At 42.8% G+C, this 27,235-nt stretch overlaps 2 protein-coding genes across 2 annotated transcripts in view; one reads left to right on the plus strand and one right to left on the minus strand.

The window, feature by feature from the left end:
- Positions 1-397: 397 nt before the first annotated feature.
- On the minus strand, positions 398-5,092 carry LOC121531864 (transmembrane protein 170A). Its single transcript, XM_041837384.2, has 3 exons — positions 4,806-5,092; positions 2,865-3,035; positions 398-2,720 (listed from the first exon to the last, which is right to left on the minus strand). Exons 1-3 carry the CDS (start codon positions 4,918-4,920, stop codon positions 2,590-2,592), a joined length of 417 nt encoding a protein of 138 aa, XP_041693318.1. The 5' UTR covers positions 4,921-5,092; the 3' UTR covers positions 398-2,589.
- Positions 5,093-5,354: 262 nt separating this feature from the next.
- The window catches only part of LOC121531863 (craniofacial development protein 1), a 40,429-nt gene continuing 18,548 nt past the window's right edge, over positions 5,355-27,235 (plus strand). Inside the window, exons 1-5 of the mRNA XM_045227175.1 lie at positions 5,355-5,712; positions 5,909-6,041; positions 6,225-6,462; positions 6,644-6,774; positions 9,129-9,254. Coding sequence (XP_045083110.1) covers positions 5,646-5,712; positions 5,909-6,041; positions 6,225-6,462; positions 6,644-6,774; positions 9,129-9,254 — 695 coding nt within the window. The 5' untranslated portion in view covers positions 5,355-5,645. The remainder of the gene's footprint in view (positions 5,713-5,908; positions 6,042-6,224; positions 6,463-6,643; positions 6,775-9,128; positions 9,255-27,235) is intronic.

The following is a 27,235-nucleotide window of genomic DNA, read 5'->3' on the forward strand; positions in this document are numbered from 1 at the left end:
AAACATGAAACAGCCAGGGAAACAGATATTAGCTCAGTTCTCAGTGATGATCATATAAAGCGCCAGGCTGTCTCATGGTGCATGCCAGGAATACATGGAGTACAGCCTGGATACGGTTGCCCCCTCGTGATGAGTCATCTGTGTGTAGTTTCTCCTTGGTAACGCCACATTACTCCCTCCGTCCGCCACAGAGCCATGCTGCTGCTGGGAGTTGGCTAGTGGAGGCAGTAAAGGCACAGGAGTGCCATCTGTGTGTGTGTATGGAGAGGCAGAAAGATGGAGCAGGAGATAATCAGTGAGGGAGGTCTATACTCTATACACACTACTCTGGTGTCATGCAGTATTGTAAAAATTAGTTGAAGTCAGTCTGGTGGAAATCAATACACTACTCAAATGATTATAATGTCAACTTTTTTATTACATGAAAATATTAACAATTGGCACTTTAATTTATTGTAATAAAATCAACCTTGTAAAAACAAAATCCATGGATTCAAATCACATGGTAAATAAAGAGCATTAACTTATTGAAAACAAGACAAACCAACTAGCTATAAAACAGTAGTGTGCAGTCATGCTACAATGAGGAAAGTTTAAGAACTTTAGAAAAATAAACTTTCTGTGGAATTGAGGTGTCCAAGGCTCAGATAAGCAGAGCATGGCTTTCAACATCACCCCTCATGATACTGCCAGAAAGTAAACCAGCTCTAGCCTGCTGCTGAGAAACTTTAATCACCACAAATGTCTACATTACAATAATGATTCATTACCCAATAGTGTTATCGCCAAGCCAACCTTAAAATATCCTAATTTGTTCCTATAACCAGTCCACCACACTAGTGTTTTGAAAAAGGATGTTTTTTTTTTATTACTGCTCTCAATCCACCCCTTGTATCATTACTGCATTTATAATGACCACTACACTGACGCCACTAATCTGCTGATCGTTTTGGACAATCTGCATGCAGCCATGCTGAATAATAAAACAAACATTTTAGTTTAACTGTAAATAATGCTTGATTACTCTTTGCTACTCTTGGCTTGGAATAGAGATCTCTGCAAAGCTGTGCTTTTCTATGGTGGTATGGGAATTTGACCTTGTCCTTATACACGACTCCAGATTTATACTCAAGATACACTGTCAAAATCCTTAATTAAAGTAGGATTTTGGGACATGGGGGCTTTCAGTTCAAACTAAATCAGTTGTACATTTTGTATTCGGTTCTCTTTGGTAAAGGTTTAAGAAATTCCACAAGGGATTTTAAGGAAATTAGATTCACATTCATGGTTTAGTGAGGTTGCCTCTTATTCCTTTAGCATAATCAATGCCAAAGTAACAATATATTATACTGTTCACCTTAACACCATCAAGGCCAACATAAAATTAACAAAAACTGAGCAATGCTGCAAAGGTTCTTGAAAGAGAAACAGTTATAAGCGCATTGACGCCACCAGTGAACCAAGAGCAGTCTGCAACTGTTTTGTGTTGAGATTTCACTCAAAGAAGTATGTTGCATACACACTGGATTTAACCCACTGATCAACCATCTGAAAATACCCTAATATGGAAAAATAGTATTTAACGAGAATAAAATACATGAATCAACTCTTCCTTATGGCATGGGTATTCAACTCTTACCCTACGAGGTCCGGAGCCTGATGGTTTTCTGTTCTACCTGACAATTAATTGCACCCTCCTAATGTCCCAGGTCTAAATCAGTCCTTGATTAGAAGGGAACAATTTAAAAAATGAAGTGGAACTGGCTTTGAGGTCCAGAGTTGAGTTTTGAGGGCCCTATGGTTTGCTCAGCAACATACAGAGAGATTGGGTACTTACAACTTTCCTCCTCCTCATTGCCTCTATGCTTACAGAATAAGCTGGAATGGGCTTAAATATTATGTACAAACTTTTTTTTACACACCACAAGTAGGAATGTTAAAGTATGGCCAATCTATCTCTAATGCTATAAAATACATGTGGAAATAACAAAGCTTAAAGTTGTAGCTATGTCTGACTTAAATATTTAAATGTCAATACCAGTGTCATATCATCAAGCACTGTGCCTCATTGTAAAGACATCACACCTCAGTCAAGACATTGTATTAAGATGAATGATTTGTGGAGGAACAGAACAGAGAATGCGCTCCTTTAATGTTTCTCTAAAGGCATGCAGGCTCAGACATGTATAGGCTAGTCTTTTACAGGCCGTTGAACAGTAAAACTTGGGAGTTTACTCAACCAAATTGTAGAGCGCTATTTTTCTGCATTCTGGAATGTTTCATTCTCAGCCATGTGTATGATACATATATAACACACAAAATGAGAAGGCCAGTTCAGAGTATAGTGCCACAGCAACACACACAACAATCTGAATGAAAACTAACACAGATTGAAGAAGACAGAGCCTCTGGTCAGCCCTGAAATATACCACTTTGGAAAATAATCATGTATCAAACAAAGAGTCATCCGGTAACGGTTATAGAAAATAAGGCCTCTGAAGGAACAGCTGTGTCTTGCATATGCCGTCCTGCTGATTGCATGTTCTCTCCCCCTCACACTCTCCCTCCTTTAAATCCTGTGTCCTAGTGCTAGAGTGTAGCTAGGACTCTGAAGAAGGAGATTATGAGAACACAGAAGGACTGGCCCACTCCAAACACCAAGGCCTCCAAGGAGATCATCCTTTTCCCTGCTGCTTTGTACACCCCAGCTATGGCGGCACCTACAAGCACAAAGAACATTTTTGCTTTTAGCAATGTATAAAATAATTTGAACATCATGGCTTTGAGCACTGACTTGATGAGTAGTGATGTCTATGTGTACAATAATGTTTATGGCTTATCAGAAGATGAGGTGAATAACTCACTGGTGAGGACACCGCCACACACAAGGCCCATGATGCCCATCAGTAGGATGGCGATGGGCATGAAGCGGGCCATCTTGTGTTGTCGCAGGGTGGCGAGGGCCAGGAGAGCAGCGGGGAGGTGGAACACCAGTGAAGAGACAGCAGCCCACAAAAAGACTCCATACCACATCTCTGAGAGAAAGAGCAGAGGGAGTGAGGCAACTGATGGAAGTAAGTGTAGTCAGGTAGCCTTGCGGTTAAGGGCGTTGGGCCAGTAACCAAAAGGTCGCTGGTTTGAATCCAAGCTGGCTAGGTGAAAAATCTGTCGATGTGCCCTTGAGCAAGGCACTTAACCCTAACTGTTCCTGTAAGTCACTCTGGATATGAGCGTCTGCTAAATGACTAAAATGTAAATAAATAAAAATGCTAGCGTATCATGATATAACAGAGCTATGTTTAGCAGAGGGGCATTTCCATTTAAACGGACCCATGAGCACCAACAGGTGAAGTTCATAGCAGCATGTCATATGAATGCTAAGAGTATTTTATTAAGGCATATAACATTTTCCAACCAATTTCCATCCTAAAGTTAGGAATAAGCAAAGGCTTTGATTTCTGGTCAAACAAATGGAAAATGGGTCTTAAAAAACATCTACCAGAAAAAGTATTTCAAGTTATTAGAAATACATCAAAACACAATGTTGAAGACCCCTGCCTAATATCAACATTTATATTTCGTTTTGGATAAATTAATTGCCTTTGTAAGTTAAACAAATAGTGCCTAGTGTCCTGTAATTCTGTTACCAAAAACCGACATACAGTGCCGTGAAAAAGTATTTGCCCCCTTTCTGATTCTCTCAATAAATCGGAACCAATCATAGACGTCTAGTTCCAGAAGTTTGGACAGCCCAGTAAAGAAAGGTATAGTTCAGTATAGTAGAGCACACTAGAGTAGAGTACAGTATTATACTCTACTGTACTGTGCTTTACTATGATGTCCAAACTTGTGAAACTTAGAAGTCTATGATTGATACAGATCTGGTCCGGTCCGGACCAAATGTAGTCTTGTTCGGGGGCAGAGCTCATTAAAATAATAGCCAGTTTGTAGAATAATACCCAAATATGCATGATATTGCATATTTCTACCTTTGTGTACCTAAGTAATCTAGCTAGTCCTTCTGCATTGAGTTGTATGGTTTTTGTTTGGCGTACATTTTAAAGTGAAACATCAGCGTTTCAGCGTCATTCTGTTACCAAGGAATTGCCCAGAGGTTACATCAGGGTTTCCCAAACTCGTTGCACGTTTTCTGTTTTTGCCCTAGCACTACACAGCTGATTCAAATAATAAACTAATCATCAAGCTTTGATAATTTGAATCAGCTGTGTAGTGTTAGGGCAAAAACTAAAACGTTCACCGAGCTTGGGAAACGCTGGGTTAGACAGACATTACACGCATGCCTGTTGTCTCTGACACGTCTTCTGAATTCAATACTATACTACCATGTTTGGCATTCTCTCTGTATTCATTATGTAAAACTGACCCTACATAACCCTGCGAAATAATCTAAGCTGCTAAAGATGACACATTATATAAATCTCTCACACACAGTAATCTGGAGAATAATATTTCCCTCACAAACACATTACACTTTCTCTCAAATACCATTGGTGGCTAATATATGGATTAACGTTAGGGGCAATTTAAAACCGTCTGCTTTGTACAATAGATAATATTGTTATTGCAAGCTGGCTAGCTAGCACTTGATTAGCTACTTACTGTACTTGTTTATTAACGTTCACAATAGCTAACGTTAGCTATGTTAATTTAGCTTGCTTGCTAGTAGTAACTAGCTAGCTACGTTAAATCGGTTAACTGGCTTAACGAAACATTCACTTTACAAGGTTTACGGCGAATACTGTTAGACTGGCTAAAACAGAGAGAGGCTGTAGATTGAATCTTACCTGAGAAGTCGCTAAGCGATGTGTCGTTGCCTCGATTGGTGCCATTTTTCCTTGGGACCAAATTCAAGCTAAGAATTTGCTGAACAAACCCAATCTCGTTATATCCGTTCTGCATGTCTTATGCACAGGACACCACGAGCATGCGTGAGAGACCACGAATATCCGAATAACACCATGAGAACATTAATGTTGGATCTAGCAAGTCCACAGGTGTTGGGTTAGTTGATCTTCCTGAATATATATGTTTGCTAGCTACTCTGTAGCTTGATGTCAACACGACTTGGTTTGACGTCACGCCGTTAACAGACTCAGAGGGCCACAAAAAGGATTTCATAATTTTAATAAGCTAGCTAGCTAGCTTGTTGAACACAATTTCAAAAGCGCATTAACATGTACAAATATAATAATGCAATCGATAATGAAAACGGTATTTATTTTCCAACAATAAAGACGCGATAAGCCCGTCGTTCTTAACGATTTGTTGATCCTGTGGACTTGCCTTAGTAAAACAGGAAGTGACAACAGCTACCATAGAATTACACAATGATCGATTTAGATCCGCGCTCCTTTCTGTAGCTAGTCAACAAAGCCACACGTTTTCATAGTGTAGAAACTTGTTGAGTATTTGTTCGTTAATTTAGTTGTAGCTGTAATAAGCTATACAGCTAGAAACATTTGATAGCTTTCTCAGTTATTTTGTAACTGTGTGATAGCTATAGCCAGGGTTTATCAGACAAACGGTGAGACAACCTGTGCTTTGTAACTTGCTGTAGCCAGCTATACATTCCCTGCTGTGTTTACTGTTGGTAGAACGTGTAGGCTCTTTCTGGAGGGGAAATTATGAATTACTCAGATTATGATTCCGATGGCTATTCTTCAAATGAAGATCAAGACTATGTCCCATCTGGTAAGGTTACTTCCACAAGCAGATATAAATGCAGTTGATAAGATATTTTATTACACGTGAGAGAGAATCATAACCCCCGTACACATTAGCTATGCACTGTAGGTGTCATGTTTTTCATGTATGTTTCTTGATGAAAGCTACTCTATTTGTCATTCAATTCAAGTCTTCTTATCATGGTTGTGTGATTGAATGACAGATGACAACCTCAGTGAAGATGACATGAATGAATGTGTGAAAGAGGATGGTCTGGAAGGGGATGACCAGCGTGGCCATCAGTCTGATAATGTCACCAAGAAGAAAAATAAGAAAGGCCAACACATTGGCATGAGGTGAGTGATTCAACACTTTAGTGTTTGGCTCAGTTTTTAGACCAATGGTGTGCAGTGATTGCTTTGTTTTGCTCTGTTTTTATTGTACATTTCATGTTGTTAGTCTGCTGGAATTGGTGGATGACAATGTACTATCAGCTTTTTACATTCTTTTCCTACCGCACTCTTTGTCGATCCTCATAGGAAAAGAAAGAAAGGAGGACTGAAGTTAGAGGAGACAGAGCATGATGGCAGTGTGGAGGATCAGAAGGTAGAGCGGGAGGGGGAGGAGAGAGAGTTTTCTGCTCCCAGGCCCAAGAAGGAGGAGGATGAAGAAAAAAAGAAGAAGAAAGTAGATGATTTGTGGGCCCGTTTTCTGAGTGATGTTGGTCACAAATCCAAGCCACCTACTCCAGTGCTGCAGGCTACTACTAAACAGCAGGTATTGCACCAAATATACAAACTCCTGGCCCGAAGTGACACACCAGGCATATGATAGTTGGAACCTGGGTTCCTGTTACAGTTTGGTAGCTGTGCATGTTTTTTGCATTGGAATCAAGTTTTCAGTCTTAGGAACACTACTCTGATGTCTAATACCTGTTTTGTTTTACTATCTCCACCAGGCTCCACCCACAGACAGTCCGAAGAAGCCCATTTCGGCTCCATCAGAACCTCAACAACCAGAACCTAAACCTAAAGAGCCCTCTAAAGTCACCATCACTAAGGTGTTTGACTTTGCTGGGGAAGAGGTCCGGTAAGTTTAGACCACTGGTGGACTACGCACATACCGGTAGCTTTACACTCTTTGACCACCTGATGGCAGTGTAACCTAACAGTTGAAACCTTCACTTTGTTCCTGAGAAAGTGTCTGCATTCCACAGCATACTGGCGCAATTAGACTTCTGAGTTACAACACCAAATGTCAGTTTACAGGACTCGGAAAGTGTTTTTACTTAGTCAGGGTCTCACCAGTAGTAGTATCTATATATAATATGAAGCACATTAAAGGACTTTGTTTATTTTCTATGAAATCCCTAATTATTGCAATATATCATTACTGTTGCACACAGGCAACTATAACCCAGACCCTAATGGAGCAATCCCCTTAAGGAATGTATTCCCAGAGGATGTACTGATTGACCTTAATATTGGACTGGTCTCCTCCACAGTGGTGCATGGGCACATCCTATCCCTGTCATTAAGTCCTATTTGAGAAGAGAGGACAGTATGATTATTTTTTTTAAAAGTATGCACTCACAGGTAAGTCGCTCTGGATAAGAGCGTCTGCTAAAATGACTTAAATGTAAAAATGTATTATATCTGATGGAGTGCAGTGTGTGTTGAGGAATTTAGATGCTGTATCATCCACTACACTCCAGGTCGGCACTAGCCTTTTGGGGGCCCTAAGAGAGATTTGGGGGCCCCCCACCTCGCGGCAAAACATTTTAGTGGCCCCTCTCTTGACGCAAAATATATTTTTTTTCATTTTAAAGTAACTTTCCTTTAATTCTACACATTTTGCCATTGGCGGAGAGAAAATTTAGCAATTATATAGCACATTTAATGCAATTCTACTCATTTTGTCATGGGACATAGAGACAAAATGTGCAGTTTTACAGCTAATTTCCTGCAATTCTAAAATACCACTTTTTTACCAGCAAATTATCATAATCCATCGGCTAATTTGTCAAGTTTCACTTATTTTTGAGCTAGTCTGTATTAAAACAATATGACCATTTTATAAATGGTAAAATTGTGTTTGATATGATTGCATTTTGGAACCCCGCTCCCCCCATCCCCCAAAGATGAATGGTTTTGACCATGCTCTACTGCTTTGATTGGTGTAGCTAGAAATCACAAGTGCCTATCATATAATGAACAGGTACCCGCAAAATAATATTCCAAACTTGTTTATCTATTTTGTGCTGTTACATTTGTATTGGTGTTTCGTTTCCGATGCACTGAGGGTGTTGTTACTTATAATTTGCGGCGTGCATCATGAGCAAAGTCATTGTCATTTCACTTACCCTAGTTATGAGAACCATGGCATGAGCACGGGCTGATTTGGCATTGCTGTAGCGCAGCCAAATAGCCTGCCAGCAGCCTACCAAAGTTTGCACCGTGTCATTACAATGTAGAAAAACGTATGTCCATGTCCAAATCGTTCAATAGTTAGGCTATCCATATTACCGGTGCTTCATCTTATTCTTTTTATTTCTATGGCGGATTCGCGGCCGCAATTTATGGAACATGCCAAAACTTTGGAGATAACAATAGATGGCAAAGTCAAAGAAACTGGTTTCTCCTATCCATCTGTGGCGAAGTTTTCCCTAAATGCTTTTGACAAGTCCAGCTCAAGAACCTGCTATTGCCTAGCCAGCAATCTCTAATCTTAGCTAGCTAGATAACATTAGCATGCTAGCTATCTACACTGACAGCTGGCAGTGCCCTACTTGTTGTTATTTCTCCACCACATGGAAATCACCACAACGTTCCCACCCCCTGCACCTGGTGTGTTTGACTATTCTTACTCGCAATAGTACGTTGAGACCCCTACTGAGTTCCATTAAAAAAATAATAATACATGTATTTATTACTTTTTGGGACCAGGGGCCCTAAGCGACCGCATGGTTGTGTAGATGGGGTGCTAGAAACGAGTGCAGGGTTTAAGGAGGAAAGGGAGAAGAAACAGAAGAGCGAGAGGCAGAGGCATAGCCTAGGATAAAAAAGAGATGGAGGAAAGTATTGTCAGATATTACAGAATGTTGATTTGTGAGTTTGTGTGGGAGGGGATTCTTGTACTACCAGTGAGGGACTCAACCAAAAGCATTGGCTTGTAAACAGTGACCAGCCTAAGGGGTTTATGAAATATCAGCTGTGCCGTTTTTGGGGAAAGAAATTTATGTTTTTATGTGTGTGTGTGAGAGAGAATTATAGAGAGGGTGGGGATTTGTTTAAATGCCAGCCAACCCACGGCTTCTTGTGTGTGTGTCCTTTTCTTGAGAAATGTACAGTGTTACGTAACTTGATGATATTTACTTATGTTCATTAGAAGGCCACTAATACAGTCCTGGGTTTAAGTATCTGTCTGTCTTTTTCGGTCTCCAGGGTAACCAAAGAGGTTGATGCTGACTCCAAGGAGGCCAAGAGCTTTCTGAAGGGCAAGGAGGAGACACCATATGTACAGACTGTACCCAGAAGACTAGAGCCCTCCTCCCTTGGCCCTGGACCGAGGTACATCCCCGCCCAGTCACTACATGACATCACCCATACACCCACCTCTGTCTCTTAATATTTGACTTGTAGAGAGGTTAAGTATCACTGCTGTGTTTCCTTAATTAGCGCTTTCATTTGTATAGGAACAGAAGTACTTTCATTGCATAAAGCCGGAATCCTTAATGGTGAAACAACCACGTCCGGTTGCGATATTACAACAACGAAGTTACTGCAAATAACGAACACTGTTTTTCCCCTTGGACTTCATTGCACGCGCGATAGAAGAGCACAATATGTACTGCAATTTTTTTCTCTCAGCTCGGCAACAAAAGCAATAGCAACGGTGGTGGGGTGGTTAGTGGCGCTGTTTCTCCCTGCTGCGGATTCCATCTTTAAGTTACAGTAATGCTAACTGCATAATGTGGTGTCAATTGTGTTTCCACAGCCATGTTTGAATAGTCTGTAAAAGGCGTGTGTATGTGTCTAGGACATGAGGGTATAATCCTTGCCGGTTTCACTCCATTGATTTCTGACAGCTCTTACAGAAAGCCTTTGATCCTGTCATTCCGCTCTCTCTGCTACCGAGAAACCAGGGAATGGGATTATTGCTCGCCTTTCACACTGCTCTGATACAACTGGTTGTGTGAGAGGGAGAGTGTTGGAGTGCATTTTAGTAGTGATGGCGGGAAAAATCGATACAGTTACATATCGCAATATTATTTTGGACAATATTATATCAATACTTTGACTCCAAGATGGAGAGCAAGCTATAGGTACCTTTTTTGCTAGGTAGTGTTAGAAAGCGCTAGTCGGCTGTACCTGCTCCAAAACTCTGGTGTTGTTCATCCTATAGCTTGTACTGCATCTTCTTTTTAAATAGTGAGCCAACATATTTCCAGCGCTTTTCTTTCCATGACTGGTGAAAACTCATTTTCTCATGCTCTCTTGTCTCTCTGCAGCAGACATATAGTGAGCAATATGTTTGAACATCAAATCGCAATAAAACCTCAGTATTGAATCGCAAAACATATAGTATCGTGAAAATCGCAATACATATCGTATTGGCACCTAAGTATCGTGATAATATAGTATCGTGAGGTCAGTGGCAATTCTCAGCCCTACATTTTAGTGTATGTGAAATTGTGAATTCATGTTCCATTCAAGCTTGCATGTTTGACAACCATGTTTTGATAGTTTTGGTATAGTTGCACTTTGCACTGGATGTCAGGGGAAGGAGCTGTGAGTTTGAAGTGGATGTGTGTGTTGTAGCAGCAGGCGGTGCATCATGTACTTTTGTCTGTTTGGATAGTGTCTGTGCGTGTTGTGTGTGTGTGGTGTATTTGTGCATATTATAGTGTGTATGTGTAATGTGTGTGTATCGTTGTCTAGCTATGACAGCTCCAGCTGCTCTCCTCTCCCATTCCCCTGCATGTCAATACTTCCCTCTGTTGCCATGGTGTTTAATTGCCGAGCGTGTCTTTCCTCTGAGGCGGTGGCTTGTGTCCAGACAGGAAGTGATCTTTCCCTTACAGGATGTACAGTGTGTCCAGAACCATTTCCTGTTGTAGAGGAGGAGAGGGTGGGCTTACCTACGACAACAGGAAGTAGCCGTCAGTCAGTCAGCCAGCAGCCCTCCCTCATCATTCCTGTAGACCAGACCCATTAAGTTAATTACCTCGCCTTAAAACCACATCACAACCTGCTGCAGGGACAGGGCCAACGTTGTTTGTTCTTATCAGCTCGTAAGGCTCTCTGGACTTTAGATAACTTTGTAGTTACGTAAGGGTGGCGGGCGCTGTGCTGTTACGGAGTTCCCATGGTGCTCTCTCTATCCCACGTTACACCCACTAGTTTCCCGCCTAAAACGAGGCAGAAAAGTGTTGACTGTGCATCTCCCCGCCTTTTGTCCCTCCATTATTTTCTCTGTCTTCGGCTCTCCTGTCCTGTCTCCACCCCCATTTCACCTCCTCCTCCTCTATCTCACTCTTTCTCTCTGTCTCCTGAGTCCTGTGTGATTGGAGGTAAGCTCCCCTCTCTCTGAGCAGTGTAGTGGAAGGCCTGAGTCAGCAGGACAGGCCCCAGATGTGATCTTCATTGAGTTCAGCCTCTCTTAAAGGAACACATGCCTCCCTGCCATCCTGTTCAGCTCTGTCTGTCTGTCTGTCTGTCTGTCTGAGCTCCTACTGAGCTGTAATGTGGCCCTGGCCTTCTGACTGCCATTACTGCACACAGAAAACTGCTCTCTTGTCTGCTTTTTCATTCACTTTCCATCTCTCTCCCTCCTTCTCTTTCTCAATCTCTTTCTCTCTCTTACTATCCCCCCTCCTTCCCTCCCTCTCTGTCTTTCTCGCTCTAAATTATATATTATTCTTCCTTTTATAGATCTGTTCCAGGGAGGCACTATCGAGAACTGTATTGAGCCATATAAAATAAACACAATAAAGGAAAGATGGCTAAAATCAGAACCCTGTGGTGCCTGTCGTTGCATAAGGCATCATAGTGGTGCACTCAGCTTGGTCGGTATCCAAATTGTCATAACTTCATACCGACCTTGTGCCATACCAAAAAAAATTATGCACGCATGACTGTAAGTCGCTTTGGATAAAAGCGTCTGCTAAATGGCATATTATTATACCGGAATATTCAGTAATATCGGCACTGAACACAAGGAGTGCTATTTTCAAACCCATCTTAGCCTCTGTAATCCGATGGTTAGAAATGCTAACAAGTACATGAAACATCCCATAGAGAGTGCTAACTAAATGCTAAAGAGCGCATTGCAAACATTTTATACAGTCTCTGACCTAAACTATTTGCAGGACAGCTCATAAAGTTTTACAAGTAACTCATAAATGCTACTCACAGTTTTCTGCACACACACTCAACAAATATTAGATAGCAAGGCTCTTGATCCAGGAGGCATTGGAGGCTCCTTAGAGGAGGAAGGGGAGGACCATCCTCAGTGAATTTAATTAATTTTAATTTTACAGTGAGACATTAAAACTATACTAAATATATTCACATGTCACCAAATAATTGATTAAAATTACAATAGCCTCAACAGCACACTCTGGGGTAGCACCATTTTGTAGCCAGAGGACAGCTAGTTTCCATCCTCCTCTGGGTACATTGACTTCAATATAAAACCTAGGAGGCTTATGATTCTAACCCCCTTCCATAGACTTACACAGTAGTTATGACAACTTCCGGAGGACGTCCTCCAACCTATCAGAGCTCTTTTAGCATGAACTGACCATGTTGTCAAGCCAATCAAAGGATCAGAGAATGAATCTAGTACTGAAAGCACAAGTTACAGCTAGCTAGCATGTGCAGTGCATAAAATGTTGTGTGTTGTTGACTCAGAGAGAGAGAGACAATAGTTGAACAGTTTTGAACAAATTCATTTCTTCAAAAATTAAGGAGAAGCGAGAGAGAAAGCTAGCAATAGTTTGTTTTATTTTATTCACTTTCACTTACTTAGCTAGGGAATGCAGCTAGCTAGTTTAGCCTTCTCAAACATCCGGCTAAAACAGAGGGAGGCTATGTTAGCTAGCTGGCTATGGCTATTCAACACTGGAATTCTTCCAAGTCAAGATAAACATTTGGTAATATTAATTTATTGCCACAGGGGCCCGCTCGTGTAACTGCTAAACTGCTTGCTGTACACTGTACTGCATGATTGTAGCGGGATTACTAATGCGTTAGTTCTAGTAGCTACAGTGAGGGAAAAAAGTATTTGATCCCCTGCTGATTTTGTACGTTTGCCCACTGTCAAAGAAATGATCAGTCTATAATTTTAATGGTAGGTTTATTTGAACAGTAAGAGACAGAATAACAACAAAAACATTCAGAAAAACGCATGTCAAAAATGTTATAAATCGATTTGCATTTTAATGAGGGAAATAAGTATTTGACCCCCTCTCAATCAGAAAGATTTCTGGCTCCCATGTGTCTTTTATACAGGTAACGAGCTGAGATTAGGAGCACACTCTTAAAGGGAGTGCTCCAAATCTCAGTTTGTTACCTGTATAAAAGACACCTGTCCACAGAAGCAATCAAACAATCAGATTCCAAACTCTCCACCATGGCCAAGACCAAAGAGCTCTCCAAGGATGTCAGGGACAAGATTGTAGACCTACACAAGGCTGGAATGGGCTACAAGACCATCGGCAAGCAGCTTGGTGAGAAGGTGACAACAGTTGGTGCGATTATTCGCAAATGGAAGAAACACAAAATAACTGTCAATCTTCCTTGGCCTGGGGCTCCATGCAAGATCTCACCTCGTGGAGTTGCAATGATCATGAGAACGGTGAGGAATCAGCCCAGAACTACACGGGAGGATCTTGTCAATGATCTCAAGGCAGCTGGGACCATAGTCACCAAGAAAACAATTGGTAACACACTACGCCGTGAAGGACTGAAATCCTGCAGCGCCCACAAGGTCCCCCTGCTCAAGAAAGCACATATACAGGCCCGTCTGAAGTTTGCCAATGAACATCTGAATGATTCAGAGGAGAACTGGGTGAAAGTGTTGTGGTCAGATAAGACCAAAATGGAGCTCTTTGGCATCAACTCAACTCACCGCGTTTGGAGGAGGAGGAATGCAGCTTATGACCCCAAGAACACCATCCCCACCGTCAAACATGGAGGTTGAAACATTATGCTTTGGGGTGTTTTTCTGCTAAGGGGACAGGACAACTTCACCGCATCAAAGGGACGATGGACAGGCCATATACCGTCAAATCTTGGGTGAGAACCTCCTTCACTCAGCCAGGGCATTGAAAATGGGTCGTGGCTGGGTATTCCAGCATAACAATGACCCAAAACACACGGCCAAGGCAACAAAGGAGTGGCTCAAGAAGAAGCACATTAAGGTCCTGGAGTGGCCTAGCCAGTCTCCAGACCTTAATCCCATAGAAAATCTGTGGAGGGAGCTGAAGGTTCGAGTTGCCAAACGTCAGCCTCGAAACCTTAATGACTTGGAGAAGATCTGCAAAGAGGAGTGGGACAAAATCCCTCCTGAGATGTGTGCAAACCTGGTGGCCAACTACAAGAAATGTCTGACCTCTGTGATTGCCAACAAGGGTTTTGCCACCAAGTACTAAGTCATGTTTTGCAGAGGGGTCAAATACTTATTTCCCACATTAAAATGCAAATAAATTTATATCATTTTTGACATGCGTTTTTCTTGATTTTTTTGTTGTGATTCTGTCTCACTGTTGAAATAAACCTACCATTAAAATTATAGACTGATCATGTCTTTGTCAGCGGGCAAACGTACAAAATCAGCAGGGGATCAAATACTTTTTTCCCCTCACTGTATGTTGACTATGACGTTAGCTAATATGGTGACAATGATGTAGGCTGTGTGTAGCACTTATGGTATGAAGGTTTGGCTTGTAAAGTTTAAAAGTAAAGTAGCTACAAATATTTGTATTTATAAAAAAACGTATAAGAAATAGTTTAAACGGTATTGATGGCATTGAAAAACCATCTCTTGGCTATTTCCAAATACCCCGGTATACGGTATACCGCCCAAGCCTAGCACTCACACCAAAAACACCAGCCAACTTTTCATCAATCCCCTATCTAATTGAGAGCAGTTGTGTTCATAGATTTGATTGACCTGCTGTCATGCTCTGTGGGTACTCCTGTGTGTGTGGCATGGCTATAATCTGCCAGAGCAGTGGACCACAGCGGCATTGCGTAATACTGGCGGTTCAGGCTAAGTGCTATCGATTAGCATGCTGCCGAGATTTAGAGCCGCTTGTTGGGAACTCTAGTGATTGGTTGATTGATTGCTCTCTGTTTCTGTAGTGTTACCTCACTACACAACGCCGGGTGACATTGATTCTGAACATAGACGGGCACACACTCACGTACACATGCATGCACATCATCATCGCCACTGTGTCACAACAGTAAGACTATCTTCTCTAGACTACCTAACGTTACTGTAGTCTTGTGTACACACACACACATTTTGTTGTTGATAAATACATTTATTCCGTTTTTTCTCATATTTCACATTTCAAGTTATTACATATTTAATGATTTACAAGTAAATTTTTACATTGTTCAAAGGATGTGCTTCTTAATCCTGGTCCTGGGGACCCAAATGGGTGCACATTCCCACCCCCACCCTCATACACCCAACCCCAATGAGAGGCTTGATGGGTCCCCAGGGCCAGGACCAAGAAACACAGCTCAAAGGTACATGGACAGGTATGGTAGCAGATTCTCAGCAGGTAAAAATCAGTTAAACAGAATGGAGGCACATCAGATACTTGGAAAATAAATAATAATTACAAAAGCAGCGACAGTCAGGCAAGTACATTTCCTGGAGGGTCTTGCCTCAGCAGGAGGGATAAAATACATATTTTTCCCTTTTAAAATGTATCGTATTTTTTTCTAATTTTAAAAAGTGAATCAAGTCCTGCAGCCATTGACTATGAGATGGTGGGTGAATGTTTTTCCACTCCAGGACTATACATTTCTTGGCAAGGATAGTTACAAAAGCTATTGCATCCTGCACTACCCTGGACACCATTAAACCAGTAGGTGTTAGACCAAAAAGGGCCAACAGGGAGCACAATTCTACATTGACTCCAAAAATTACAGACATTGTTGCAAAAACACTTGTCGAAAACACAACGATCTTGGGACAGGACCAAACATATGAAGAACAGTGCAGATGCAAAGTTTGGTAACACAATGATGGCACATCAGCACAAACCGACATTCTGTTACCAAACTTTGCATCTGTTCTTCAAGTAAATGTGTTTTTGTACAATTTTCTGTGGAAATTGTTAAAAGTAGTCCTTGTGCATAGAGTTGTATGGTTTGTTTGTCTTTGCGATCATTGGGTTTCGTTTGACGTACAGTCTCAGCATTATTCTGTTACCGTGGAATTGCCCTTCTTCATTAATGGAATTGTTAACCCCCCTTGTTTTGCTGCTGACTGTAGCTGACTGTCTATGAAATAAGCCTGTGTTGTGGTGTGTGAGTATTTCAATTGTTAACAGGGCAGTTGCGTTTGTTGATATTTTCCTGTATTTTTGACCTATGTTCAGTGTGTCTGTGTGTGTAAATGTATTAGTGTGTGCGCACGCACACACTTTGTGAGAGAGAGTAAGTATGTCTGCAAAGGCTAATGATTTCCATATGTTCTCAACTTAGAGGGCTGCTTTTCTAATTATAGAGGGACATCTCAGGGGCCTAAAAATAAACCTTCTCTTTGTTATTACAGAGATGGAGAGGAAAGTTATCATACATTAAGTCTGGCCTGACTCTACACCCCCAAGTCATACAGTATGGGCATGTCTGTCTGTATATCTGTGCACACACTTCTCAATTTAGTGTGTGACTGAGTGCGTATGTGCGTGTGTGTACACGTTTTTGCATGTGTGTGTAAGTGCCTGTGTGTGTGTGAGTTCGAGCCTGACTGGAACATTCTGCTCCCAGATCAGAACATTCTCATGAATTCTACAAAGTTCTGCAGTTTTTTTTAAAGGGTCTCTGCTCCACTCTGATCTTAACTTTATGAATCAGGGAAGGGAAAGGAAGGCTTCTATAGGCCTACATCTGGAACAGTAGAGAGGGTGATGAGAGACTACCTGTGAGGTATGCTGCAGCGGCAACAGTAGTAGTTTTCTCATAGTTGTGCCAAAATAACTGCTCTTCGGAGTTGAGGCCTCCTCAGTTCTCTGGAGCATCCTCTGGAACTCTGTAGCTCACTCATGTTTCCCATCTCGCTGAGAGCTCTGAGAGCAGGCTGATTTATGATTTAGGAAAATCAACTATTTTCCTACATCACTCAGGTGTGTGTGTGTGTGTGTGTGTGTGTGTGTGTGTGTGTGTGTGTGTGTGTGTGTGATGTGTGTGTGTATGTGTGTGTGTGTGTGTGTGTGTCATCTACTGCTGAGCGATAAGTATTTTTTTATTACGGATTTCGGTTTTGATATTTTTTTATTTTACATTAAATGCACTATGCGTTATATGGGTTGAATGCTGTAACAACACAGAATAAAACAATTAGTAAAAGTCCCATGAGGGTAGTGACTGTCCATTACTGCTTATCAATTATTAACCATCATATATTCTCATTACTTTACTTTCATAAAATATTTGAGTTGTTGTGTATATTACATTTGTTTTATTTGATGACTTTATTATTTCATTCCAAGTCATCATCTCATCTCTATTAAACTGCTGCTTATATCTGTCTGACAAAATCCCTATTTTGTAGTTCTTCAAAGTAAATAAGGCATACTTTTATGACTGCTGAATACCAACTATCAATCACTTAGATAATGGATTTTCAGGTAGAGATAACTCGCGAAGCAAAAGCTGCTCTTTATATCACCTCACGAAAATGCTTTCTTCTGTCTCTTCCGTAGCAGGTGTAAAAGAAACACAGACCGGACAAGTAGATGCGCAATTGATTATGGTCATTATAGTTCATTACCACGTTTTATGTGTTAAACTACACTATATATACAAAAGTATGTGGACACCCCTTCAAATTAGTGGATTCGGCTATTTCAGCCACACCCGTTGCTGACAGGTGTGTAAATTCGAGGACACCGCCATGCAATCTCCATAGACAAACATTGGCAGTAGAATGGCCTTACTGAAGAGCTCAGTGACTTTCAACGTGGCACCGTCATAGGATGCCACCTTTCCAACAAGTCAGTTCGTAACATTTCTGCACTGCTAGAGCTGCCCCGGTCAACTGTAAGTGCTGTTATTGTGAAGAGGAAACGTCTAGGAGCAACAACGGCTCAGCCGCGAAGCAGTAGGCCACACAAGCTCACAGAATGGCACCGCCGAATGCTGAAAGTGCGTAAAAACTGTCTGTCCTCGGTTGCAACACTCCCTACTGAGTTCCAAACTGCCTCTGGAAGGAACGTCAGCACAATAACTGTTCGTTAGGAGCTTCATGAAATGGGTTTCCATGGCGTCGGCTGGAGTGGTGTAAAGCTCTCCTCCATTGGACTCTGGAGCAGTGGAAACGCGTTCTCTGGAGTGATGAATCACTCTTCACCATCTGCGAGTCCGAAAGATGAATCTGGGTTTGGCAGATGCCACTGTGCAATGTGCGCATTCAGCTCACAGAAAAAAACTGAAGGAAATGGAATTCAAATAATAATTGAACCGATGTCGGTCAATTAGTTGTTTAAAAACCAAAAAATAACCAACATTTCGGTGAATCGCTCAGCACTAGTGTCATCGCACCCAAGTGAAGGACCAGTCATGGTGTTATGTTTCATCAGGGCTATCAGATGTGCTTCACCACCATAGGTTAATATGTCTGAGTGTTACACGTTGCAATGTTTGTAATGAGAGAGTGCTAAAAGATACTAGCTTAAGTGGATGTGCCTCATTCAGCTGCAGAGCAAAGAGCATCCTCACATACTAATGAGACCTCTTTATAGAAACCTGCTGTATATGCACCATCTAGAATGCACGAGCTGTGTGTCGTATCTTATGTTGAGGTCTCTATGTTTAGGTTTAGGTAGAGTTCTGTGGTGTGATAACTGTTGAGGAGATTGACGTAGTCACCCGTAGACAAGCATCTGTGTGTTTGTGGTGTGTACACACTGCCCGGTCAGGTGACCGGTGAGATGAAATGTCCATTGTATAGCCTTTAATCTCACTTTACATGGTTACACCACCTTATAACAACACTCTCATAATTGTGATTTCTGCACAAATTACCACTTTAAAAGAACTGGGGTTAGCCATCAATCAGATTTGGGGGAACTGCGTGGCTTTTCTATTGGCCTTGAGCTGTGAGAGGAGATCTTTAAATGGGCAGGAAGTGTATTATCCTTTCAAGGACTTCCTCCTGGCCTGGGTCTGCTGATGAGAGGATGAGGAGCAGCTGGGTGAACCCCTTACAGGCAGGGAGCAGCCTTAGAGTGTGTGTGTGTGTGTGTGTGTGTGTGTGTGTTTAGGGGTCCTGCATTCTCTCCTCATGGCTACAGACATCTGGAGGAGCCCCTCCACTCTCCCCCGGGGATACTGTGAGAACATTCTTACAGTTAATACACCTCCACGGCCTGCTGCGAGGCACAAAATGGTTCCCAGTGATTAACTCACTCCTATCAGTTACACTGGGTTTAAACAGGAACACTCTGCACTGTGCCAACTCATTTACTCTGTGTGTATGCCTGTGTGTATTTGGGTGAATGTTTTGTTTATGTGTGTGTGTGACAGTTTGTGTGTGACAGTGTGTGTGTGTGTTTGAGTTAGGGACTGTTAATTATAGACCTGTCACATATGCCCTGCCCTCTGGAATATATACAGTGCCTTCTGAAAGTATTCATACCCCTTGAACTTATTCCACATTATGTTGTGTTATTGGGGGGGGGTTCTCACTCATCTACACACAATACCCCATAGTGACAAATAAAAAACATGTAAAAATGTTTTATTGAATATGAAATACAGACATTATGGGGTATTGTGTGTAGTAGTATGTCAGTGACAAAAAAATATCTCAATTTAATCCATTTTAAATTCATGCTGTACACACAACAAAATATGGAAGAAGTCAAGGGGAGTGAATACTTTCTGAAGGCACTAAACATATTGCAGCTGAGCACACTGGGTTGTGTTTGTTGGTGTATGTGTCTGTGAATATCCTCTCCTTGGCGTTGTTGTAAGGCAACCACTTGCACTACCTGTAACCTCTAGCACATCTTCAGGATGCAGGTCTACCTGTACCTGGCAGGGTTGAAGACAGGCTGAGCCAAAGTGAGGGTAAGCTAGGGCTGTGGTGGTGACAGGTTGTAACTGTGTCACTGGAAGGTGACAGGAGAGAGCTGACAGTCTCTGTGTGCACAGTAGCAACCAGTGTGCACACACACACACACACACAGCTCTCAAGCAGCCATTATCAGGTGTGGGTAGGTGGAAGCCCACTGGGTGGAGCAGAAGGCGGTGTTGTTAAAAGTATGTCTCAGGTTGTGTTTCACAGGACCTGATGCATCACACCTGCCTGCCTGTAGGGTGTGTGTGTGTGGGGAAGTTCTTTCAGATGGTTGTTAAGTTTGTGTTGAGGAGGCATCCTTTTTGTGGCATCCTTTTTGTGTTCTTGCATGGGAATTGTTTGTTTTGTATTGGTTAGAGGCAGTCAGTGTTTTTGTGTTGTATGGATAAGAAAGAAGACAAGCACTCACCATGTAGATGTCTCAGTAGATTACAGAAGACATGTTGCAGTGATGTTGCCGTGTCAGTGGATATGTCAGTATGAGTGTGTCTACAGTACTGCACAGCATCAACCCGCCAATGCACAATCCTGTAATCCTAAATGTGTATTTCCTGTTTGTCCAGACAATGTCCACACACACACACCTGAGACACCCAAACCCTGAGCCACATTTCACATTTCCCCAGACCTCCCGCTTTCCTTTTGAGTTGATGTGTTTGACAGTCTCCCTGGCAACCACAGCAGCAGAGGAACATGTGTGCTGGGGGGGGGGGTCTCTGGGAGAAGGAGTTTAAACTGTTAGAGGTGTCCCCCCCAGCACACATGTTCCTCTGCTGCTGTGGCCCCTGACGCAGCAGCACACTGGGTCCCACTGCTCTGAAGTGCCCTTCTCTTTTTAGCTGAAGTCCAGCCTGACCTCTGGTGCTCTCTGTGTGTCTGCTTTTATGTTAGTTCTCCAGACTAAATGAGCCTGAGATGTATTTCTGAATCACATAGTTGTCAGTCCTCTGGAGAGTTCTGGGCTAGTCTGCACTTTATCCCTGTTTGTTTAAACCATCTGGATTTTTACAGAAAGTCAGATTGAGAGAAACTGAGAGGGGAAATATTGAGTGGGACTCATGGGGTGGAGTGAGAGATGTAAGCACATAGAAGGAGAAAACGGAAAGAAAAACCTGAAGAGAAGGCTCTTACATATTGTGATTGTGAGAGAGATGCATACTGTCATGTACTGTGTGAATGGCCTGTGTGAGAGTGAGCTAGAGGGCTGGTGAGTGTGTGTAAGTGTGGAGCCAGGCCCCAGTGGAGAGGCCCAGCAGGGGAGAGGAGATATTAACCAACATGCTGCTTAGTTATTCCCTTACAACACATCACAGCCAGACAGAGCAGCGCAGAGTAACTAGCTACTGCTGCAGGTACAGTGTGGCTAGACCTGTTAGGGGACAGAAGGGGCCGTGTATATCACAGAGGGCCAGAGGGGGACCTGTGGCGGTATCCCAGCTGTGTGCCTGGCCAGGTAGGTCAAGGTGTTTGTGTGTGCGTGTAACCAGGTGGCAGTAGCCGGAAGGTGGTTGGCCAGCTGACCTGGGAACAGGTGGCAGCAGTATAAAAGGCCTTTATCTCCTGAGCCCCTCCACAGCAGGTGTTCCCTATTGTTCATCCTAACCTAGAGCTGTCACTCACTTACTGACTCACTTACTCACCAAGGGCAGGGCAGGAGATACCAGCACCCCGGCAACACATTCCTGACTGGACCAGGCTTTGAAGATGGGAGGGATGGAGAGAGAGATGGAAAGAGAGCGGAAGGGAGGGATTTAATCTTCTGAGGAAAGTTCAAATGTCAGAATATACACGCACACACAACATACAGTCCATCTTGGCATCACTTCAGTCACCTGAGTCTTGCACCAGAGAGAGAGTCTGTACTGTAGGCCAGTTGGAAGACAGAGTGGGGCTCGGGGCTTTGGTACGGCTGTTGTTTGCTCATTCGTTTGATTGTATGGGCTTGTTTACTTTTTTAAATAAGGCTGGGTAGCCCATTGGCCGGCTTTCAAAGGACTCTATTCAAACTGTCAAGGCTGCAGTGGAATAAATCCTTTAGCAAATACGATTAAACATACTCTACTGTCCCTCTCTGGTATCGAAAACACACTCTCATAATCACATAGGCTATGCACTATCACTGACTGGACACTGGCTAGAAGTTTGCTCTTGTTATGAAATTAATGTGATTGGATTGTATTGGACTATTGTGATGCATAACCCCTCTTTCCTCTGGATACTGCTCCCTCTCTCCCTCTCCCTGGCTGATGTTAAGGTCCTCTCTGTCCTACCTGGCCACTGCTCCAGGAGCATTCCTCCACATTTATTCCCTGATATCTGGGTTATCCAAGCATCTCCCTGTCCCGATGCCCAGACAGACCTCTCAGCACAGCTAAGACAGACACGGGACAGACAGGGGAAGTTTTAGGTCCACAGAGAAGAGGATTTGACCATAGTGGTCTGGTCTGTAGTGTAACAGAGCGTAGTAGTCGTTAGGCCTAACTAACCATCAGCACCCATTGTTGACAGTACATCAAATAATCTATTCTAGTGGTCCATTTGTTTGTTATGGGTGAATACTTGGGGCAGCCATCCCTAAGAAGGGGACACATTTATTCTGCAGCACAATGGAATGTGGTTGGGAGGCCGAGCTCGGCCGAGCTGAGGAATGTATATCCTATTGAGGCAACAGTAGAAGAATAGAGCGATGGTTTGTTTTGAGGAGCCTTTATGACAGCTGCTTCCTGCCAGAGAGAGAGAGAGACGGCCATGTCACAGTCCTGTCTGTCTGCAGGGGGTGGAGGAGGCTCTTAGCCCCACCACTCCTCACCTCGCTTCGCCTTTCTTCTCTGCTCGTCTCCTTCCTTGTGCCAATGTTGCAGAGCTACGTGTGTGTGTCATCATTTCCAGTTTGAGTGTGTGTGTACTGTGTACAGTAAGTGTGTGTGTCTTCAGACTCTGTGTGTTATCAGTCTCCCTGTTTGAGACAGCTATAGAGAGAGGCTCTGGTCATGACCTCAGTCTTCAAATAAACTGGACTGTGATTACTGCCAGCCTCCTACCAGCCAGGCCGTGTGTGTGATTGTGCGTGTGTGCGTGCGTAGAGAGTGTATGCGTGTCTATGTATCCATGAGTTTGTATGTTCCCAGAACAGGCCCTGCAGCATGGGCAGTACATTTAACATTAACCCCAGACAGACACACAGACATAGAGAGCAGAGTGCTGCAGCCTGGCACACTGCCCAGACCCTCCCCAGCCCAGCCCACCACACAGGGACAGGGACAGGCTGGATTGAGTATCAGTTGAGCTCTGATGGTCTATTGATCCCCTGTCACAGTTTGGAGCCTGGATTACAGTGGCGTTGTGTGTGAGCATGTACTGTATGTGTCTATAGCTGCACTGTTTACCATGCCTCTTCACTAAGGAACTGCTCTGTGTCGCTCTCTAGTTTCTCCTTCATCCCTCTCTCCGTATCCCTCATTGGTCCTTTAATCAGGGGAGAACGACTGCCCCCTCTCATTGAAGCCACGGAAGTTTAAGGCCGACCACGGTACTGCAGGCATTGTTAGCAGAAAACAGGATCAATCCAACATTATAGTGAATGGAAAAATGGCAATATTTGTGGTCAATCTTGGTGTATATAAAATGTTTAGGAGACAGTCATGGTACCAATAATTGGTTCTAATACACCAGATGTATGTCCTTGAATCGATTATTTTAAAATCGTACACAGAAGTAGTTACTAATGGCAACCTGCAGTACCCAGTTCGGCCTTCAACTTCAGTTACTCAATGAGAGGGGGCAGCACTGAGCTAGCCTGCAAAGTCACTTCCTGGAGTTGCTCAAACTGTGTATGTTATGTCTCCAAATGGCCTATGTTTATTTGTATTGTAATTAAAAATTAAAATAAAGCATGTTATGGCTCCATGAGATGCCATCATAAAAGTAAACTCCACCCAAAAACAATATTTTGGTATTTGTTTCATTAGGCCAGGGTTGATATCGTCCCAAAATGTTTTGCATGTCAGCAATCAAGTTCTCAAAATATATAACTTTCAAAATACAGAAATACAGCTGTTATGATGCATTTTTCATCAAATTATGCTGCGTTTTGCAACATATGATGCAAAATGCATCATACATGAAAAACATTTTGGGACCATATCAGCAATGGACTAATGAAACAAATACCAAAAGATAGTTTTTGGGTGGAATTTTCCTTTAACCGTCTTCATTTGGCTTCAATGCGCTATTGAGTCTTCACATAGGAATGAATGGTGTCATGTGATCGATGGCTTTGTCCATTCATATACAGTCATTGCCTGTAATGGAGAAGTTGCACCACCAAATGAGACTCACAAACCTTTACACAATCACACACATGTTGAAATATTAACACTGGAGTTGTGTATGTGTAGTGTAACTGTCCTCGATAGATCTGTGTGCTGTAGCCTGTGCTGGGGGAGACTGAGGCTCACTTTGCTGCATTAAGGCTTGCTGCTTTCACGTGACTGAGCAGCAGCAGCAGCACAGTGTTTAGCAGAGGCCAATGATGTAGCGTAGTGCAGTGATTGGGACACTGGCTGCGTCTGTCTTGGGAGCTTCTCCAGGATTGGATCAGGGGAAAAGAAAAACAATATTAGATATGACCTTCATTCATTTAGCAGTTTTTGTTTAACTCCATGTAGTTCTGTTCACCATACACTGTGTGGATATTATTGTTTTTGTAGGTATAGAACGATAGTATGTGTGTCTGCATGCATGTGCTAAGCTATTTGGGTGTTTAGTCTGGCCCAGGTCAGGCTGCCGTGGGAACAGTGCTCAGTGGACACAGCTGGCAGAAAGCTGTGTGTAAGCATGGGCTTATGTGACGTGTTTAGTCAGCGTGATGTGTGTGTGTGTACATTACTAAGGGAGTGTGTTCTTGAGGGGGAGTTTGGTTGTGTTGTGTGTTGGTAGGATACGACGTGTGTGTGTGTGTGTGTGTGAGCATACTGCCATTCTGCAGGAAATTGATATGTTCCTGAAGGGCATCACAGAAAGACCCATAAACAAAACAATGCAGAAGAAAAGTCAAATTCCCCCTCGCGTTTCTGTTGCCCGCCGTCCTCTTCTCTCTGAGCGATGATGACAGCCCCGGCACAGATGGCAAATGCATTCTGTCAGGCAGACTTTAGCCTTGTTTCTCTTCAAAGCACCCTTATCCTCTCTGTGGAACGAGAAAAGTATCTGCTTTGTGTGGACCAGGGGACTTTCTCCTATTCCTCTCATTCTCTCTTTCTCGGTGTTAATTCACTGCAATATACTTTAATAGTGGAGTGTGTATTACTAATTCAGCCTTGTCGCTGGCCATACCTCCAGCTGGATTGATTAGTATATGTTTGCCAGTGTGTGTTCATCCTCGCCTTGCCATTTTCATTTGATAGCCAGCCTGTGACAGGCAATTTAGATTATGAGCAGCTTGTTGCAACACACTTCCAATGAGCTGGAACTCTATATAAACAGGGAGGGGAGGGTGTATGCTGCCATGTCTTCTTTTGTTGACGTCCGTTTCAGTGTCACTTCCCTTTCCTGGTTATCCACATAAACCTTGATATAGGAGACGCCCTTTTTAAACACACCCTGTCTTAAATGTCTGCTGACACACACAGATGCACACAAAGAGAGGAAAGCAATAGTGTAAACACATTTTGAGTCTGTTCTTCTTGAAGGGACCTGCAATATGACTCAACTGAGCATGAAAGTGCTCGTCCTTGGACCCCCGACACCCTCCAGTACCTCCTAAAGGTCTGATGGTGCCCCAACCCCTCCGCCAGCACCCTAACAGACACCCTGCCTCCCCCTAGGACCCCTTGTGAGGGAGGGAGAGGGGGAGGCGTGCCAGTCTGATGTCTTCAGCTATTTCTCAGCACACATTGTTTGACATTTCATTGCTGCAGCCAAGAGAAACCTCAGTGTCAGGATGACTTTCTTCTGATTCAAAATAGACTGACATCTTTGTTCACACAGCTGCACAAAGAAACTAGATGATGCTCTGAAATACACTGCTAGAAGAATAACTTCAATTTGGGATCCTATTTTTTATCATCTGAAATCTATCCATATTTCCTCTGTCCTGTCTCTCCTTTTCTCTCCTCTCTTCCCTCATTCACTGCCTTCCCCCATTATTCCATTATCTTCATTGTGAGCATTAGAGCTTGTGGCTATTTCATTTAGAGCTTGACCGATATGTTTTTTGGGGTCCGATACCAATTCAGATTTTTTGGGGTACAAAACGTAACGATATATATCTGCCGATATATTGTTTTACGCCGGGGAAATTCAAAAGTGTTATTTTTCCACACTGAATTCTTATAAATAGCCATCTAAAATGGCAATTGTCCAATAAATATGCTTCAAATGTACACTACAGGTCAAAAGTTTTAGAACACCTACTCATTCAAAGGTTTTTCTTTATTTTTACTATTTTCTATATTGTAGAATAATAGTGAAGACATCAAAACTATGAAATAAAACATATGGAATCATGTAGTAACCAAAAAAGTGTTAAACAAATCAAAATATATTTTATATTTGAGATTCTTCAAATAGCCACCCTTTACCTTGATGTCAGCTTTGCACACTCTTGGCAATCTCTCAACCAGCTTCACCTGGAATGCTTTTCCAACAGTCTTGAAGGAGTTCCCACATATGCTTAGCACTTGTTGGCTGCTTTTCCTTCACTCTGCGCTCCGACTCATCCCAAACCATCACAATTTGGTTGAGGTCGGGGGATTGTGGAGGCCAGGTCATCTGATGCAGCACCCCATCACTCTCCTTCTTGGTAAAATAGCCCTTACACAGCCTGGAGATGTGTTGGGTCATTGTCCTGTTGAAAAACAAATGATAGTCCCACTAAACCCAAACCAGATGGGATGGCGTATTCCTGCAGAATGCTGTGGTAGCCATGCTGGTTAAGTGTGCCTTGAATTCTAAATAAATCACAGACAGTGTCACCAGCAAAGCACCCCCACACCATAACCCCTCCTCCTCCATGCTTTACGGTGGGAAATACACGTGCAGAGATAATCCGTTCACCCACACCGCGTCTCACAAAGACAGCGGATGGAACCAAAAATCTCAAATATGGACTCCAGACCAAAGGACACATTTCCACCGGTCTAATGTCCATTGCTCGTGTTTCTTGGCCCAAGCAAGTCTCTTCTTCTTATTGGTGTCCTTTAGTAGTGGTTTCTTTGCAGCA

The sequence above is a fragment of the Coregonus clupeaformis genome, chromosome 19 (assembly GCF_020615455.1).
Source record: "Coregonus clupeaformis isolate EN_2021a chromosome 19, ASM2061545v1, whole genome shotgun sequence".
In the NCBI taxonomy this organism is placed as follows: Eukaryota; Metazoa; Chordata; class Actinopteri; order Salmoniformes; family Salmonidae; genus Coregonus; species Coregonus clupeaformis.

Excerpts from the sequence above, each read along its gene's own strand:
- LOC121531864 (XM_041837384.2), bottom strand. The coding sequence starts at position 4,920 with ATGCAGAACGGATATAACGAGATTGGGTTTGTTCAGCAAATTCTTAGC. Across the intron at positions 3,036-4,805 it reads ATCGCTTAGCGACTTCTCAG|AGATGTGGTATGGAGTCTTT; the intron begins GTAAGATTCAAT and ends TCTTTCTCTCAG. Across the intron at positions 2,721-2,864 it reads GTGTGGCGGTGTCCTCACCA|GTGCCGCCATAGCTGGGGTG; the intron begins GTGAGTTATTCA and ends TTGTGCTTGTAG.